The 18,700-nt window shown below is 35.5% G+C and overlaps 1 protein-coding gene across 1 annotated transcript in view; it reads left to right on the top strand.

The window, feature by feature from the left end:
- Positions 1 to 5,244: 5,244 nt before the first annotated feature.
- PRDM2 (PR/SET domain 2) overlaps positions 5,245 to 18,700 on the top strand; it is a 41,133-nt gene continuing 27,677 nt past the window's right edge. Inside the window, exons 1-4 of the mRNA XM_058818792.1 lie at positions 5,245 to 5,259; positions 11,615 to 11,732; positions 11,958 to 12,061; positions 14,492 to 14,644. Coding sequence (XP_058674775.1) covers positions 5,251 to 5,259; positions 11,615 to 11,732; positions 11,958 to 12,061; positions 14,492 to 14,644 — 384 coding nt within the window. The 5' untranslated portion in view covers positions 5,245 to 5,250. The remainder of the gene's footprint in view (positions 5,260 to 11,614; positions 11,733 to 11,957; positions 12,062 to 14,491; positions 14,645 to 18,700) is intronic.

An 18,700-nucleotide genomic window follows, 5' to 3' on the forward strand; every position in this document is an offset into this window, starting at 1 on the left:
GATGAGTCCTGTGTTGTGAAAAGAAATGACTGAAATCAGCTTTTTCACATAGTAATAATCAGCAGTGTACTTAGCTGAGAAAATTTTCATTGGATTTTACTGCATTTGTGAGTCAAATTCAAGTGCACTCATATCTGAAGATTGGAGTGGAATTTCTGCATATTTGCACTTGTTAGAGACTGGTTATTTTCTGTTGACTTCTCTTGACTAGTTGCTGTTTAATTAATAAACTCGGGGTTTGTGTTGTGTTGGTGATTTCTTGGCTTATTTTCTTGGTTACCTGAGGTGTAGCAGTTTATTTGGGTTTGTGGCAGTTAGCAGAGCCTTTTTTCTTACTGGACAATAGATAATAGATTTTAGTGTTCAGAAAATAATTTTCTGACCATTTTCCCTCTGTTCTTATTCAGGCAGCCTTGAGTGACTGAAAAGTCTTTGCATTTAATGCCTGTCAATAGAAACAGGATGCATATTTTAAACTTTTAGAGTTCACATGAACTTTATGTTTTTAAATTGGCGAGCTTTATTTCACCTAAAGCACGGAAAATTCACGAGTGAGAGTATTTCAGCATTGAATTGAAAACATGGAGATGTGCTTAAAAAATGATCATGTGCTGCAGCTAGAAATAAAACAAAGCCAAGAGCTGTGCAGTATCCCAGGCTGAACCCTGGCCATTAGGAAAACAGGCTGGGGAGACTTTCAAGTTGTTCCTGGTGCTCTAATGAACGTGTTTTTACTGGAGCAGTGATGTAATGCATGGCCCATTTTCAGCTTCCAAAATAGGATTGATACTCTCATGCCTGCTCTTTCCTTCCTCTCAATTGGAAGCAGCATTCTCTTTCAAAATGCTTTTGGATTCTGGGATTTAAAAAACCTCCATATGTAGAAATTATAAATATGGCTTATAAAACCAGATTATATTCTCCTTAGTAAAACCTAGGAATGCTGACTAGTCTGATTGAGTTGGAAAGGGTGATCTGCAATGCTGATTTTCAATAAAATTACTTGCTTTTGTTTGCAGACTTTATTCCTAACAATTTACAGGTTTTCTAAGGGAATATTTAAAATTCTGAAGTATAGATTTAGAAATAATTTCAAAATACTTTTTGCTTTAAGGATTTTGTTTTAGAGACCACAGTTTTTCCTTAAATACAAATGCCTTGTATATTCTTATATGAACCCAATATAATTTGTTGCCTAAAACAGAGCCTTTCAGAAAAATAATTTTTTCTGTGACTCTAAGATAAGACAATGCAGTAGATCTTTCTCTGCTTGGTTTCTGAGATGTTTTAATGTCTTGAGTAAGTGTGTAGTATTTTTGTGATAATGAGATAAAGCAGTAAGTAGTAGTTTAAAATCAGTATGACTTGGCAATGTTTTCTGAGAATGAATTTTGAAATTCAGGTTTGAAAATTGAAATTTGAAAATTCAGTTGGGATAGAACCTTAATTGTTCTTTCCTTAGGGCTGTCAGTGAATGGTTGAAGTTTATTGTGGTAAATGTTATTAATAATATCCAGGTCTTTAATAGGTTAGCTTATGTTGCTGTTGAGTTTGGATGAAAATACTTGTTACATGTTTTTGATGGGGCTGCTGAGTGACTTTTTCAGAGTACTAAAGCAGTTGTTGACTGACTTTAAAACTGATTTAATGGGGCCATCCTTGTGCCTTTAATAGAGGCCAGATTGGTTTCTCTGATGCTTTAATCTCTTGAGTAAGTGTGTAGTATTTTGATACTCATGAGATAGAGCAGCAAGTAGTAGTTTAAAATCAATATGACTTGGCAATGTTTTCTGAGAATGAATTTTGAAATTTCAGGTTGCTGGTGTGTGTGCTTCACTTTTGGGATAGAACCTTTATTGTTCTGTCATTGAATGGTTGAAGTTCACTGTGGTAAATGTTATTAATAATATCCAGATCTTAAATAGGTTAGCTTATGTTGCTGTTGAGTTTGGAGGAAAGGGTGGGTGAAAATACTTGAATTTGATGGGGCAGGGTTATCTTTTTATACTAAAAACTATATGTATTTATTTACAATAATTTTCTAATACCTATCACTTATGTTTGTCTCTAAGCTAATCTAAAAGTGCCACTATTACAGCAGAAGATGGAGGACAAGAAAAAGGAGAAGGGACACACTTAGATTCTTCTATCTTGCTTCTTGAACTTCTATTCTAAAAACTTTAAAATTCTACTTTTTCACATTGTGATAAATTCAGAATCATTCTATTCAGACTTTTTTGGTTGCAACTTTTTGCACAAAGCTGGTAATTGTTTCTGTGGGTTAAAATCAAAGGCTCAGGTGGTTTTGAGAAGCATTTTGTGGCTTGATTGGCCATTGCAGTTCTGTCCAGGCTGGCTCATGGTGCACTTTGCTGAGCTGTGTTATGGTACCTTGAGCACAGAATTTCTTATAATTACCCTTTTAACCCCTTTTACAACATAACAACAAACTATCAGTACATGCTTAACAATTATCAACTATTTTACAACAGTTTCCAGCCTATTTTTAACACAGTGATGAGAGTAAACACCTTGTTGGTACTCACTGATCCTGCTGGGAGCTGATGTTTATTCATATTTTTATTTATATTTCTTGAGTTTGTTGGACTTTGTATACCAAAAGTTGAACCCTGAGTTTACTGTTACAGTTACTTCTGTTCTTACAATGTTTCATTTTAGGTACAAAGAAAACTAGTGGCTGCGCACAAGACTCTGTTCAGTATTAATTTTATTTATTTTCGAACACAATTAATCTTCCTTTCCACATGAATTCACTGTTAACAAAATAAGTAATGTGGAAGAGTGAAAAAATACCAAACTGCAGGTATAAAATTTTAATATGAAGTGTATATTTTAAATTAATCGCTTTAAAAATACTTCTAAAAGCTTTTGGTTTACTACAAATTTAATTTCTCACCTAATTCTGTTTTATGCTCAAGTGATAATTGGTAGTTGAAGGAATATGGAGTTAGTAGAGTCTGTTAGGAATCTGCAAAAACTGATTTGTATGAAAGTTTAACTACATCAGTTTATTAAGATGTGTTGTCATCTCCTAAGAAATACCATTGAGAGGTTGGGATGCAACCTGTTGTATAAAAGTTGAATAAAATATTTACATATATATATAATATTTATTTATTTATAAAAATATCATTAGTTTCAAAAATTCCTTTTTAACTATTAATTCTTAGCAAAGTATTTTGAATTAGTATATAAAAAGAAGAAAAGTGTATTTTTACACCTTAAATGAAACAAAATAAGAATTTTCAATTTTTTTGAGTAATTTGTTTAATAACTGGGCTAAGAAAATTCAGCTTAGAGGAAATTTTTACCTCGACTTTTAGGACTTTTGGGACTTTTCTTTTAACTCTGCAGCCCATCACTTTATTGCTATTTACTTGTCTCAGATTCTCCATGTTTAGTGTGGATAGTGATGGTGTTCAGTGTTTACTTCTGTATGAAAAGGCTTTAAATCCTTATTATATAAGGATTTATAATATATATATAAATCTGTATATCTGGATTTTTGGGCTGGAAATGAAGTGTCAGAGGACTTTCCTGGACTCTTTTCCAGATTTGTGGTCAGAAGTGTTCATGAGGACAGCAATGATCTTTGGTGAGAGGGAGGAGAAAAGGTAGAAATGGGCAGGGAAACAGTGACAACAAAATTCATATCACAGCCTGGTGATCCTCAGGCTGTGTCCATAAGAGCTTCTGGCTTTTCTTATCTCTGTCAGTAATTGTATAAAAAATTGGTGTATAAAAATCTAGACATTTGATACTAAAGGTAAGTTTGGTTTCATCCCAGGAAATTACTTGACACTTCTCCTGCTACACAAATTATTTCATTTATAAAATGAAGTTGCATGGGTTTTATCCCAATGAGCATTGCTGAGTTTTCCCTGATGTTCAGGCTCAGTTGTACAGATGTTTTTGCTGACTCCAATTCTGAAATAAGTTAGAAGTCAGTAATAATCCATTCCAAAAGGAATGCTGTTCTTTGCCTGTGTACAAGCTGCTCAGATGGAGCTCCTTATCCATAACTGGCAAAATTTAATCCCTCAGAATCAGTTGCAAAACTGGAGCTGAAATAGAGATGTTTCAGCTCTTTGTAGTATGAGAACACCAGGACAAAAGGAGTTAATCCTGGAAGAGGTGTCTACAACAGAAATATAATTTTCAAGGATGTTTTTCCTTTTCTTATGGATTTCTTAAGCAGTGGAACATTTGAATGGTGCTTGGCAGTGTTGGCACTTTTGCACAGCATTAAAAATTCTTTCAGTGCAAAGGTAGAGGGATTATATGAAATTTATTTGGAGTAGATTTTGCTTGAATTTATTTTAAATTAAATGTTAGTACTTATGCAGAGTACTTAGTAAAAAATTGAGTTGATCATTGTTATAGTAGGAGAACTAAAGGCAGGAAGAAATAGCAGGGCTTGAATAAAGTGCTTTAAGTTTTAACTTTGAAAAATGGGGGATGGTAATTTATTGAAAATTCTGTGTGACAATGGGTCTGAAAGTGTTTTGGGCCTAATTTGCAAAAAAAGCTGTTTTGTGTACATTAACAAAGAAAGGAAGTGAGTTGATCTCAACCCTTAGATATGGCATCATTCTGTTTAGTTTTCCCTCAAGTTGTGAATTTCCAAACCTGATGCCTACTTGAACTAGGAATTTTTGTCAGATACCTTTTGAAATCTCTAAAAAGGAATTCAGAATTCATTCATGTAATAAAATACCTCAATACAGCTCAATTTAAGGAATATTTTCCTGTTTCTAATGCAGAAGAGTAGAGACTGTACATGCATTTTTTAAATTTGAAAAACATGTAAGTCCTTCCATAATGCTTTGATATAAAATTGTAGAGAGATCTGACTTCTAAGTCATTGAAATATTCAATCTTGAGCAAACTGACTTACTTTAAAAAACAAATGGAACTATCTTACCTGAGCATATCTGTTACATCATCATTTAAAGTAGGAAAAAGATTAATGCTAGATAACCTTGAGATTATTCAGACACATTTAAGCTGTGATAACAAAACTGCAGCTTGGAGCAGATTTTTTCTAAAACAAAATGCTCTTTTTTTACAGATAATTTAGGAAGAGAAACCACAGCTCTGTGTACTTTCAGTTCAATGTGAATTTGTACATGGGCACATGTTACAATTGTCTGTTTTTCTTTTTAGGGTTCATGTAATCAAAGGAGTTTTTGTTGTGTGTATCTTTTCAGAACACAACAGGAATTCAAAATGAATCAGGTGAGTAGACATGTAAGACTTTATCAAAATACTTTGAACAGTTAATTATTAATAAGAAAAGTAAATCATCCACTAAGAAATGGTCTTTAAAATCTTCAGTCTTATTAAATTTCATCTTTGTCCGTTCTGCAGTGTTTATGCTTGTGAGATGTCTGTTACTTCATGGATTTGAGGTTTTTGTGAATTCCCTTTAGCAGTGTGTAAGTTACTACTCCTGGCACCTCTTCTCATAACACTGCTCCAGAAAATTCTATTTTCTCCTGAACCTGCACGTAACAATCCAGTTCCTTAAAAAAGTGGCTTGAAAATTGAAGGCTTCCATTTTTAAAAATCCATTTATAATCACAATCCTTATTCAAATGTGCAGAAAACAGTCTGCCATAAATGGATTGATTGGGAAATGTCAGACTTTTCTGGAATGTGAAGTGTTTCTCCTGGAAGCAAGTGGAAATATTGAGAAAGCACATTTCCTTTGTGGAGCAGCCCTTTGGTGTGGGGAGTCACGAGTGTCCTGACTGGAGGGGGTTCTTCTAACCAGCACCAACTGTGCAGCATTTTATTCTGCATTTGTTTATCCAAACAGCAATTGTCCATCCGTTTGTCTCACACACATTTGTGTTACTTACTTACAGAAAAAATACATGTTAATTCAAATTTTTCTCACAAATCCTCCTCCCTCTGGCTGATCTCACTGATATTATTCCATAGGATATCACACTGCACTAAAGCCATTTTTACTTTGCTGCAAAAGTCAGCCATGAACTTTATGAGTCAGAAACAACCACAGCACAAAATGTATAAAATGCTCTGTGTACTTCAATGCCTGTGGCTAATATGTGCTTTTATTATCCTTATTTGATCAGCACAGGCTGAGTGCAGTTAGCATTTGCTGAAGTATTTTATCTGTCAAGTCATAGAGATATATGCATAAATAATTACAACATGGAATGGGTTGGTGAGATGTTTCCTGTTGCTTTTTTTCCTCTGATTTAAAGTAAAAAGTAACAATTGTATATGCAAAATATATGGCTTTTAATATAATGTATATAGAAAATAATTACCTTTTTAATATATACAAAATTGTACCTATTAAAAACGTAAAAATCAAAATGTAATCTCTACCAGTGTTGAAATATGTATTGTGAAAAAACAAACTTGTATTATGTCTATAGACAAATATTAATTGTATATATATAATAGAAATATATATAATAGAAATATAAAATAGAAATAAAATAAAATACAAATATGAATTATATATATAATAGAAATATATAATAGAAATATAAAATAGAAATAAAATAAAATACAAATATGAATTATATATATAAAAATAGGAATATATAAAATAGAAATAAAATACAAATATGAATTATATATAATAGAAATATAAAATAGAAATAAAATAAAATACAAATATGAATTATATATATAAAAATAGGAATATATAAAATAGAAATAAAATACAAATATGAATTATATATAATAGAAATATATAATAGAAATATAAAATAGAAATAATAAAATACAAATATGAATTATATATATATAAATAGGAATATATAAAATAGAAATAAAATACAAATATGAATTATATATATAATAGAAATATATATATAATAGAAATATAAAATAGAAATAAAATAAAATACAAATATGGATTTGTGTGGTGTCTTTTCTTGTCATTTCATTCACTGTTGGCAAGTGTAGTGCCAGGTCTGTATTAGAAATGTTTTTGCCTGATGCCAAACATCTTTCAAGTGGTTCATTCTCATATTTCTTTCATTCTGCTTGTCTCTGCTTTTGGTGTGACTTTGATGACCATGAAACTAACTGGGCTGGTGTTCATTTGGTTTATATGATAAATCTGTTAGTTTTGTGGTTTATCCCACAGAAATCTTGAAGTGGTGAAGGAAAACCTTTTCTTAAATTCTTTGATATGGCCTTCTTGTTGTAAGGAGAAGAAAGATTAAAAAAACCCCCATCTGTTGTTGGAGTTATGTTTTTGGGTTTCTTGGAAGATTGCTGTCTCAGGATAGGCAGTCCTCTTTTGAAAGGATTTATTAGTTCATCAGAATAGCTGAATAATTTATTTTAAAAACCCCAAGCAAACGTGGGGTTTGATTGGTGGCATTATCTCAGACTGCAGTAAGACACAGTAGGAGGAATTTGGGTTCTGCTGGGAAAACAGCAAGGCAGTGACTTAAAAAATGCTGAATGCAAAGGACATCTGCACTTGTTCCGAAACTTCCTCCCCTCATTCCTTCTGAATTTTTCAATGATTATTTCAAATATTTCCAATACATCTCAAATTTTCAAGCACATGAATTGTGTGAAATTGTGCAAAGAAGGGTTCCCAGGTCAGGTAGAGACCTGTCTGCCTTCCTGTGCTGGCTGGCACAGCTACCCTTCCTCAAATACCTCTCTTAACTCCTCTGCCATCTCCTCCCTCCTTCCCTCCCTCCCTCTTCAGTGGCATCCTTTCCTTTATCTTCTCATTTATCCTAATCCTGTTTCCACCCTGCCATGGCACTCGCTGGCTGCCATTCATGGCACTGTTCAGGATTTTTTCCTTCTCACTCTGATCTTTCATCACCTGTAAGTATCTTGTTGCAGGTGCCTTTTCTACTCTGTTTAAATACTGTTTGTATCATTATAGACTAATCTGGGGCTGGTTCATGAGCACAATGGTACTGAAAGTGGTGTGAAAATTTGCTTATTGTGTTAAAAAGTACTGTCAGAGTGTCTGGACTCTGGGTTTGATTCAAACAGGAAAAGATTGTTTCAGGTAAGGCACCACTTCACGATCCTTTGGCATTGTCCTAAAGTCACTTCATGCTGGTTGATTTAAATGCTAGAATGTAATTTTCTGATGAACTTCAGAGTAAGAAGCTTAAAAGTGAAATAAGCTTCAGGTGTTATTGTGTTCAAAATTACAGCCTTGGAGGGAATGGAAAATACTGTGTTAGGGCTTCAGATAAATGCAAAAGTTGGCTGTAGGACATGCACAAGTGCACTACCCTTATCAAGGGGTGAATTTTGTAAACAGAAAAATAAATTTAAATGTGGTTGTGAAGTCTTGGTAGAAAAGTGATTGAAATGCATTATTTCTTTTTGGTAGACAGACATTGCTTGGGGACAAGTTGTGATCTAGAAAAAGTTTCAAGTAGCTACATCTAAATTGCAAATAAAAAGAGATTGCACTGATTTGACTGAACAAAATTGTTTATTTTACTGTTTAGAATTTGATTGCTTATGACCATTCATTTGAGGTGTGAAGTGTATTGTTGTGCAAAGGCCATACCCAGTTTTCTGGCACTTGTGAGATCCATTAATGTGACAAGTGTTGGATGAATCTGAGTGTTGTGTTCTTTGAAAGTCCTGCTAATCTCTGATTTATGCAGGTAGATGCACAATAAAATTCTGATTGTATACTGCTCCATACAAATACACCTCTTAAATGGTAGAGCAGTTCAGGGATATTTGCAGTTAAAATGTGTGACTATTAAGGAATATACAGAAAATCAAAGATTTCTCACAGTGCTGTACACTTCTGTCTGAATAAGCTGAGTCTGTTATGATAGGTTAAAATTTATTTGCAGGGTTGAGATTTGAGACTTTGAACTGCTCATCAAAACACCAAAACTAACACTCTGCAAAGAAACCAAGCCCCCAAATGAAACCCAGCCAAAAATCCATCCTGCTTTTAGCTTAAAACTGGAAGTGCATCATTCTGAGAGCTGTCAGCCCCCCTCTTCTATTTCTGTGTATAACTTGTTAGAAACCACTGGGAAAAATAGCTTTGTTTCTCCCCTGAGGAAATCCTGGGGTAATGTTCTGGGAAGATTTTTAGGTTTCTTTGATATGCATGTTTCTTTTTCAGCTGAGACATGGCTCCTTGCATATCAGTTCAAGGCAAACAGATGTCTGAAATCAGGCTGCTTTCATCAGGGTTTTTCCTTTTGGGTTGTTAGAAGAGCAAAATAAAGCTTTGCTCTGCTTTGAATAGACTTCAGCTATTCTAACTATTGAAGAAGTATTTATCCCTGGTGTCTCCACTCTTGGATGGGAGATTTCTGGCATTCTCTCCCTTCCATGGTTTCCAATTTGGGGGTCTTTCTCCCCTCCAAATAGCTCTCTGTGCAGCTGTTCAGGTTTATGAAGGCAGCACTAGAATAACCTTGCTCTCACTCCACTTTTATAATTTTCCTCATTGTTGCAATTAAAACTGGCAGAAGATTTGTTCTTTTAACTCCACTCAGCAAATTGGGTTCTCAAATAAAGTGAAAATTATTGCCATAGCAGCACCGTGACAAAGACTGGGTGTTGAGGAGAAAGGGCTGAGAAGCTTTATTTTGCTTTAGAGAGAAAAAAATGAAATTTGATAGCATATTGAGAAGCTATTTTAAAATATATTTCCAGAACCTTTCAATGTATTTCAAAAGTACTCTTGAATACTACTCAGTATTTTATTCAGTATGTGAAAATTTCTATTGTATCTCTGCTTTATGGTTATAGGTAAAAGCCAGAATAATTTCCATAAAATTTTAAGTTTATTTGGAAAAATTTCTCAGTTTAATTTCTTCCTAAAAATGGGTTCAGAGGTCAAGTATAACATCCTTAACATTAGAGTTGTTCCTGCCCTTGCCAGCAGTGTTTGTTCCTGACCAGAATTATTAGAGTTCCATATCAGAGGGCAGGGAGTTGTTTTAGGGCATGTGGTTCAATAAAGGCTTAAATTTCACCATGCACAGTTCATTTGGAATATGGACAGATTTTATAGGAAACTTTGCCTTCTTGTAACTTTGAAATTCTGGTAATTTCTATCAGAAATAGTGTTGTGTTAATTCCAAGTGGGTAATAGGGAGCAGGTTGTTTTATGATGAGTGTGAGTAATAATAGTATGGATAAAATTATAAAAATAATATTGAACCTTGGAGGCTCCATAAAATGGAACTAATCACTTACTGGACAGTAAATAATTTATGAGCTTTATATTGCCAATCAAACTTTAATATAAAATATTTTAAAACTTCTTGTATTAATTATAAGCTGCTGACTAAAGTTCTGACGTGTTGCTTGATGTAGGAAATATGAGTAACATTTATGATACTGAAATAATTACTACTAAAATCCTTTTATTCTCTGTTGCAGAGCAGTAAACTTGACATGCACATGGTTCAGTCACCAAGAACTGCAGTGACAGGAGAAGGGGAATGGCTTCATGCAGGCAGGGAGTGGCTTTAGGAAGGGTTTGGCTGTGAGGGTGGTGAGCCCAGAGAAGCTGTGGAGATCCCATCTCTGGAGGTGCCCAGGTTGGACACTGGGGCTTGGAGCAGCCTGGGACAGTGGAAGGTGTCCCTGCCATGGCAGGGGTGGCCTTCAGAGATAGGATGTCCCCACTCCAGGGAGGAATTTCCACCACACATCAAGAAGGGGTGTGTCAGAAGACCCTGCTCACAAGTGGGGCTCAGTTTTTCTAGGATGAAAAAAGTGCTGGATAGTGGAAGGTGTCCCTGTCCATGGCAGGGATGGCACTGGGTGGCCTTCAGAGATGGGATGTCCCCATTCCAAGGAGGAATCTCCACCACACTGCAAGGAGGGGTGTGTCAAAGATCCTGTTCACAAGTGGGGCATGACTTTCCTAGGATGAGAAAAGTGCTGGGCTGTCAGAGAAGTGTCCTCAGGCAGCTTTAGGCAGGTTATCAGCAGTATCCCTTGTGTGTTCCTTTATGGGGTGTTTTGTCAGCTCTGCCACATCTCCTCACCCTTAAAGGGATGTTGAACTTTGGGATTGGTGAGTCTGCCTGATTTTAGGATTATTCAACACCAAAAGCAGCGTGACCCCACCCCCTCCATTCAGCACTGACAGCTTTGCAAGGAGAGCATTTTGTTACCCTGTTCCAGACAGAACCTCCTTCTGCTGTAGTGAGTGGGTGGTGTATCCCCAGTGCAGGTTCTGGAGTGGTTAATTTACTGCAGCACACTCACTTCAATCAGCAGAGCCAGGGACTTTTCAGATTTTTTACTGTATGCACTTCTTGGAACTTTGAGTTTGATTTTCTCTTTAAGTTACTTTTCAATCTTTCTCACAAGTGGCATTTTGTCACATAAGGCAAGATAAGAAACTGTTTTGGATTGCTTTTGGGGGACTGGTTAGGTTGAGCATGCCTGGAAGCCATTCTTTGAAAAAGGGAAATAAATGATTGCTAATACATGTGAAATCATCCTCAGCACGGTGAGTTTGGAAATTTTACTTTCATTGCAAGTCAGAAGGTTTTGAAGTTCCTGTGGGTTGATCACCTGCTGTGTAGCTGTTCTGCCTGTTAATGGTGGTTGCCTTTTTGACTTGTAGAACACAAGTGACTCCCCTGTTGCTGTGGAGACCTTGGATGATGTTCCTGAGCACGTGCTCAGGGGCCTTCCTGAGGATGTGAGGCTCTTCCCATCTGCTGTTGACAAGACTCGGCTTGGTGAGTGCTGCAGCTGTGAGAAGAGAATGAAGATTTTCAGTGACTCACATAAATTTGAGTTGCTGTGAAAGCCTGGTGCCCTCCTGTGCTGGGTAGAGATAATGTCTGGTGTATTTGAGTGGACAGCTCCCCAGTCCAAGACAGACACATCTAATAATCTTAAAAATATGAATTCTGAATAGATTTGCTTAGATTAGTTTTAACTCCTGTTACTTGTCTCCTCAGGTGTCTGGGCAACAAAATCAATTTTGAAAGGCAAGAAGTTTGGACCATTTGTTGGTGACAAGAAAAAAAGATCTCAAGTTAAGAGCAATGTGTACATGTGGGAGGTAAGAAACAGCTTGTAAATGGGAAAATGTGCTTGTCACCAGGTCAATATTTTTTATTTAGCTTTTAATTTTCCAGATATTTTAGAAATAAACTTGATATAAGGTAATTGCCATCTGTCGCTGCCATTACTAATGGTTATTTATAGACACTTGGATAGAACAACTATTCTGAATTACAGAGTTTTATAAACCATTGGCATTGTTTGAAATTGTTGTATTTCTTGCATGCTGTGTGTGGATCACAGTTGCCCTTAAGAGTTTGTTGCTGATCTTTTCTTTGTTGGCTTCAACCCTGAGTGCAACTGAGTGCTGTCAACTGCTTATGAAATCAGGGAAATTAGGAGGTTGTGGAATCTCTAAAGGAGGCCACATCACTCCTCATTTAGCTCTTTGAAGACCAGCTTTTGGAGTTTTTGTAAGAGTTCTCAAGTGTTGCAGTGTTTCTTGTGCTGGGCTTGCCTTGTCTGGGCAGCTGAACAGCTCTGGAAGCTCCACTGTAAAATATATGTAAATAAATTTATATTTCAAAATATAAATGCCATAATCTGGAGCTGAATCCCTTTTACAGTCTCTTTAAGGCAGTTCATAACCACTTCCAAAGATTCTTCAGTCTTTCTGAAGACAGACACAGGACATGGTTTTAGCAAAGTGAATAGTCAAGGAGGGGAGGGGTTGAGGAATAGAATGTTCTGGAACATGGAGCACTGATAATGGTCATCCATCCTTCTGTCCCCTTGTCTGCAAAAATGGCATTCCCTGAAACACTAAAAACATACACAGAGCTTAGAGTTAACCTCTATCAGAGGAATTGATTTACAACATTGCCATAAATGCAAATTACCCTTTAAAAAGGCAATGCAATTTTCAAGTATAATGTTTGTTGTACTGAGCTCATGCTATCACAAACTCCACTGCACAAGGTATCTCCAGTTTTGATCTGTTACAGGAACATTTGCTGAGATGAAATCAGTCAAGTAAATTATTGACCTTACAATTGTGTTTCTCAGTGCTGGATGCTGAATGTTCATGGTGGATATTTTTACAATTTGTTTTTACAATGCAGGGGATAATGAAAACCCTTGTTAGATTCCAGATTAATTGTGTGTTGTTTTAATAGTGATTTTAGAGTTAGAAAAAGGCAGCTAAAATGAGACTGCAACAGTTGGTCTCATATGCTGATACCTGAAACCAGTCCAGAATCTGAACTGGTAGAAAATATGGTTTGTAGAAGGATGGTGATGTGTAGGAGCAGCTCAGACACTCAACTTGAGGAACAGCCTTTTCCACAAGTGTTCCATTTGCTTCTTTAGTCAAATTAACCTGAATTTAAAAATAAGGCTTCAAAAACTGGCATCTCCAGTCAATTTTAATGGTGTTGAACTGTCATACCAGAGGCTCATTGTGAGAAATACAAGTTGTGTGTGTCAGTATTCCTCTGTATCTGAGGAGAGAACATATTTTCCTTTTCTACTGGTGAAAAGCCACAGTTGGGAAAGTGAGAACAAGTGTCTGAAAAGGGAGGGAAATGCTGTTCAGAATCACTGGCACAGCTGTGCTGAGTGGGTTTTATTGTAGTACAGGAATCACTTCAAGACAGTGTTATGGAGAGGAGTTGGAGCTATTTTCCTTCTCACAGTGCACAAGGCCTTTAAACAATGTTCTGTAAGTGAGACTGTAATATTCTGTAAATTAGAAAAGCAAAAAAGTATTTTGGTTTATGGAAAACCCATAATAATATAAAAACAGAGTACAGTTATACATACATATATCTATAAATATATATATAAAAGTAATCAATAACTACATTTAGACATATTTTCCATATCTCTTTAGCTCTCCCACAGTATTGGAAAGTAATTGTAAATATTGCATATGTAATTTTTAGTATAAAAAGATAACACTGCCCAGGGGCAGGCAGGGTGCCTCTGACTGTCCTGCTGGATGGACCTCGGCAGGGCAGGAGAAAGAATTTTAATAATAAGATGCAATAAACAACTTTGAGACCAAGAAATGAAGAGCTCTGACTCCTTCTTCGACTGCCAGACTGGGAAAAGAGACTTTGTGACACATCTGGGGGCCTCTGTGACCAACTAGAGATCCTGAGAGTTGCCTTTAAAGTTTTTCAAGATATTTACATTCACTTAACAGGCACATTCACCGCCCATTGGTCATAAGAAAGAAACAAAGTTCTCAATAGGTGAACAAGGAGCCACATCATTCTGTGAGCCAGCTAAAGTCTGGATCTTTTAATTTTCTCTCTTCCATCACATTGTCATGGGGACAGCCTTGGTGTCCTCGAGAGAGATACGGGGCTTTCCTTATCTTCAAGAACAGCACAAAATGCCTTCCCTACACCTGAGAGGGAAGGATTCAGAGAATGCCACATTTCAGTGCTGTGGTGTGAGCAGGTGTCCCTGTGCCTTCCCACAGGTGTATTACCCCAACCTGGGCTGGATGTGTGTGGATGCCACCGACCCAGAGAAGGGCAACTGGCTGCGCTACATCAACTGGGCGCGCTCGGGGAAGGAGCAGAACCTCTTCCCCCTGGAGATCAACAGGACCATTTACTACAAGAGCTTAAAGGTACCACTGCCTGAACAGCTGCTGCTTTGTTTGGTGTCTTTTATTAATAATACTTTTTATTCTGCTTCATTAAAAAACTTTTTTTAAACTATTTTAACTATTATATATATAATATATATAATATATATAATATATATTATATATATTTATACACTATTTTTAATATATATATAATAAATATGTATATTATATACTACTATTATATATATACTATTATATATATAATATATATATAATATATATATAATATATATTTTATCTATAATAGTATATATAATAGCATATATAATAGTGTGTATATATATGTGTGTGTATACACACATATATATACACACTATTATATATGCTATTATATATACTATTATATATAATATATATTATATATACATTATATGTATTATATATACATTATAAATATAATATAATATAATATAATATAATATAATATAATATAATATAATATAATATAATATAATATAATACGATACAATACAATATAATACAATATAATATAATATAATATGGTATAATATAATATAATATAACATAGTATAACATAAATGATATAAAATATATAAATATATAATGTGTATAATATATATGATATGTATCATATATAATATATGTATAATATATAATATATATAAATATATATTATATATTTATATTAATATATATAAATATATATTATATATTTATATTAAAGAGTTTGAAACATTTTATATATACTATATATAAAAATATATAGTATAGAAAATATGCATAATATATAATTTATATTAAATATATAAATTTATAATATATCTATAAATATATATAAATAATATAAATATATTAAAATATATATATAATATGTATATTTGTATTAAACAGAGTTTGAAACGTTTTATGGAACATATTTAAAACACTGCAAATGCTACACATCATTGGTATAAATCCTTATCTGCCAATACATTTGACATTATTAAATTCTTATCTGCCAATACATTTGACATCAGATTTACTGTTAAACTACTGGGTGTTTCAACACTAAGTCTGTCTTATTGAGTAATGATTTGCTGTAGCACCAAATTTGATGCACACTAGAGCAATAAACTATACAGTATATAAAATATTTTTCTGTTTTTATAGATACCAAGACTCCTGCTGAGGATGTTTTTGCAGGAATTATTTTTATCGTCTGTGCATTGTTTGACAAAGTTTGGCTGTCAAGACACTTCTGTGGGTAGCTCCATGAAACCATTTCTCGTGGTTTTATACCATTTTGGTTTTGTTCAGAGAGTGAGGGGAAGGCAGGGAAAAGGGTGTAATTCCTGGAGCATTTTATCTCCCAAATCAAGAAAAAAAATGGTTTAACTATAATGGTGGAGCATGTTAAGAATATTGTAGCTCAAAAGTATTTCTTGAATCCCTGATCTAGACCTCCTAGCAGCGAGTGTGTGTAGCTTGACTTTATTTAAAATACTTTTGGGTGTTCTAAACATTTTCTGAACTTTGTATTCAAGTAGAGGTTCACTATTGCCAGCCAGACTGGTGGCTTCTCTGCAGTGTTATTCACAGAGACAGACTCCAAATATGACCCTGTAGCCAGCCTTGATTTCTCCAGACACTTTAGCTTGGATTTCTTCTCCCTTTGCCCACAGTTCCACTGGCTCATTAATAGAGGTGTGTCTTTGGAGTCACTCTAACATTTTAAATTTTTGCAATGTTTCAGTCCTGGCAGAGACAAGCATTCACATATTTAAAATTTGTTTATTTGATGGATGATAGTGCACTTCAGAAAATAACTGTAATGCTAAAAGAGGCTGAGCACTGCTGACAGAATAACAAATACCTTGTCTCAGCACTGAATATCCTTTTGTTCCTTTGACTGTTGTCTCTTGCAATTTGATGAATTTTATCCCAGTCACACCTTACTGCTAACTGAGACAAAGGAAGGCACATAATAAAGAACATCTTAAATGTCTTTATCTTTGCATATAATGTTAGCATCTCTACACTGCCATTTCAAACTGCTGTAAATTTACCAGCCCAGATAGGAACACATGGTTCTTTCCTGATCTTTATCATAATTCATAAATTATGGGGAGTTCCACTTGCTGACAAATAAACAGCCCAGGTTTTATTTACCCCCAAAGGAGAATTCAAGTGGCTTGTGTGTAATTTTGTTCTGCTTTACCTTGAAGCATTGAAAGTAAAGTCATGGGGTCTTATTTTTCCTGAGGTTTCCTTTACAGAATCACAAGGTTGGAAGATCATCAAGTCCAACCCAGCCCCAACACCTCAACTAAACTTTGGCACCCAATGCCACATCCAGGCTTTGTTAAACACCCCCAGGGATGGTGACTCCACCATCTCCTCAGGCAAAACTTTATCAGTACTTTATTTAGCTTTTTGTAGGTTTTTAATTTGTAAATTAAACAGGCTGATTTCCAGGCCTCATTGCTGAAATAACAAAGTCCAGATTTGCTTGGTGCAGAACCTCAGAACTGTAGAGCTTTAACTTCCCAGTTCCCTGCTCTCAATGAATAGTCATGGAATAGAACTTGTGATTGAGCACAAGCAAATGTTTTTCTCTTCCATCTTCATCTTTGCTGAAGGGCTGAGGGTGTTTTTGAGCTGCTTTGCATCTGCTTTTCCCAGGATTGCTGGGTGAGAGCTGTGAGGGAGCAGCTTAAACTCGTGATGCAGTTTCAGCTCTTCCTGCCCCTGCTCATGGGAGGAGCTCTCTCTCTGGTGCTGTTCTGCAAAAATTCCAGTTCTGAAAGTTCTAGAAAAAGTAAAATACAGTGAAAACTCAGTTTCAAAAAGTCTTCTGAAGAAGCTTGGCTATGAAACTGTCCCTGATTAAAATGAAATTAATTTGCTTGTGGAAGATTGTTTTGCCCAACAGGTTTACAACACCTCAAGATCCTCCCTGTTACATGGGAGAGAGCAACAAAATGTTGGGTTGTAGAGTGTGAAATTCACTCAGGTAAATGTCAGACTGCTCACTTGGATTATGTTTGGTGAGATGAGGCCACACCCAGGTGCAGAAGCACAGCAGCACAGTAAAATGCCGTGTCTGGGGTGAAAAATAGAAACTCTGATGAGGTTGGGCAGGCAAATGCCTGTCTCAGTCTGTACAAGGCACATTAGAGTGCTTGAATGTGCACAATTAATTGTGCTGAAACCTCTAACTTGTTGGGATATTACTCTTGAAAATAACAAATTTTAAACTTACTATAAAGGAAATACGCAGATTAGGGACAATTAAATGTTGCAGTTAAAACAAAAAGCACAAAAAAGTGTGTGGGGATTATTAACCTAATCAACCTTCCCAAAATTCATCCCTTTTTTTTAGCCAGGCTGTCCCAGTGTGACACTGCTGCACCAAGGGTCTGTAGGGAATAGTTTGGAGGAGGTTGGGCTGTGGAGTTGCCACCAGGAGGAAAAGTGGTGGCACAAGTGGCACTTGCTCAGTGCAGTCCTGCTCTATGAGGGAGCAGCTTTAATTGTCTGATTTTGAAGCTGCTGCATCTCATTTTAGAACTACAAGGCTACAGGGCTTAATTGAGATTCTACAGCAGTCACAATAAAACTAAATTCATCAAGTTCAATGTTAGCTCCAGCCATGCAGCCAACAAATTACTGTTCATTACCACCCTGTGTTTGCATTGCCTGAAAACTCCTCCAGATCTTTGTGTTTTTTTAGATGATAAAGGTTTTTTTGCATCAGACAACACTGCTGCTCACCACCTCCAAGGCCATGCAAATAATTTTGCCTCTATTTATCCTATCAGGCCTCTGGAACTGAAGGAAGCCAAGCCATAGGCTTTGCTTGTGTTATAACTTACTCTTCTCTTGCTTGTTGGGATCTTGCACCTCTTGTTGTTCCAGTGTCTGGGGGTATGATGATAATTATCACCTTTATCATGTGCTGTGAGACCCACTAAAAATGGGCTGTAGAAGAAAGAAATCCTCATTTTCTTCTTGCTACAAAATTCCCCTTTGGCTTCAGGCTGGAAATAACAATCTGAGGACAACCTTGGCTCTGATGTAATGACTGAAAATAGG

This window comes from Ammospiza caudacuta, chromosome 22, assembly GCF_027887145.1.
Source record: "Ammospiza caudacuta isolate bAmmCau1 chromosome 22, bAmmCau1.pri, whole genome shotgun sequence".
NCBI lineage: Eukaryota > Metazoa > Chordata > Aves > Passeriformes > Passerellidae > Ammospiza > Ammospiza caudacuta.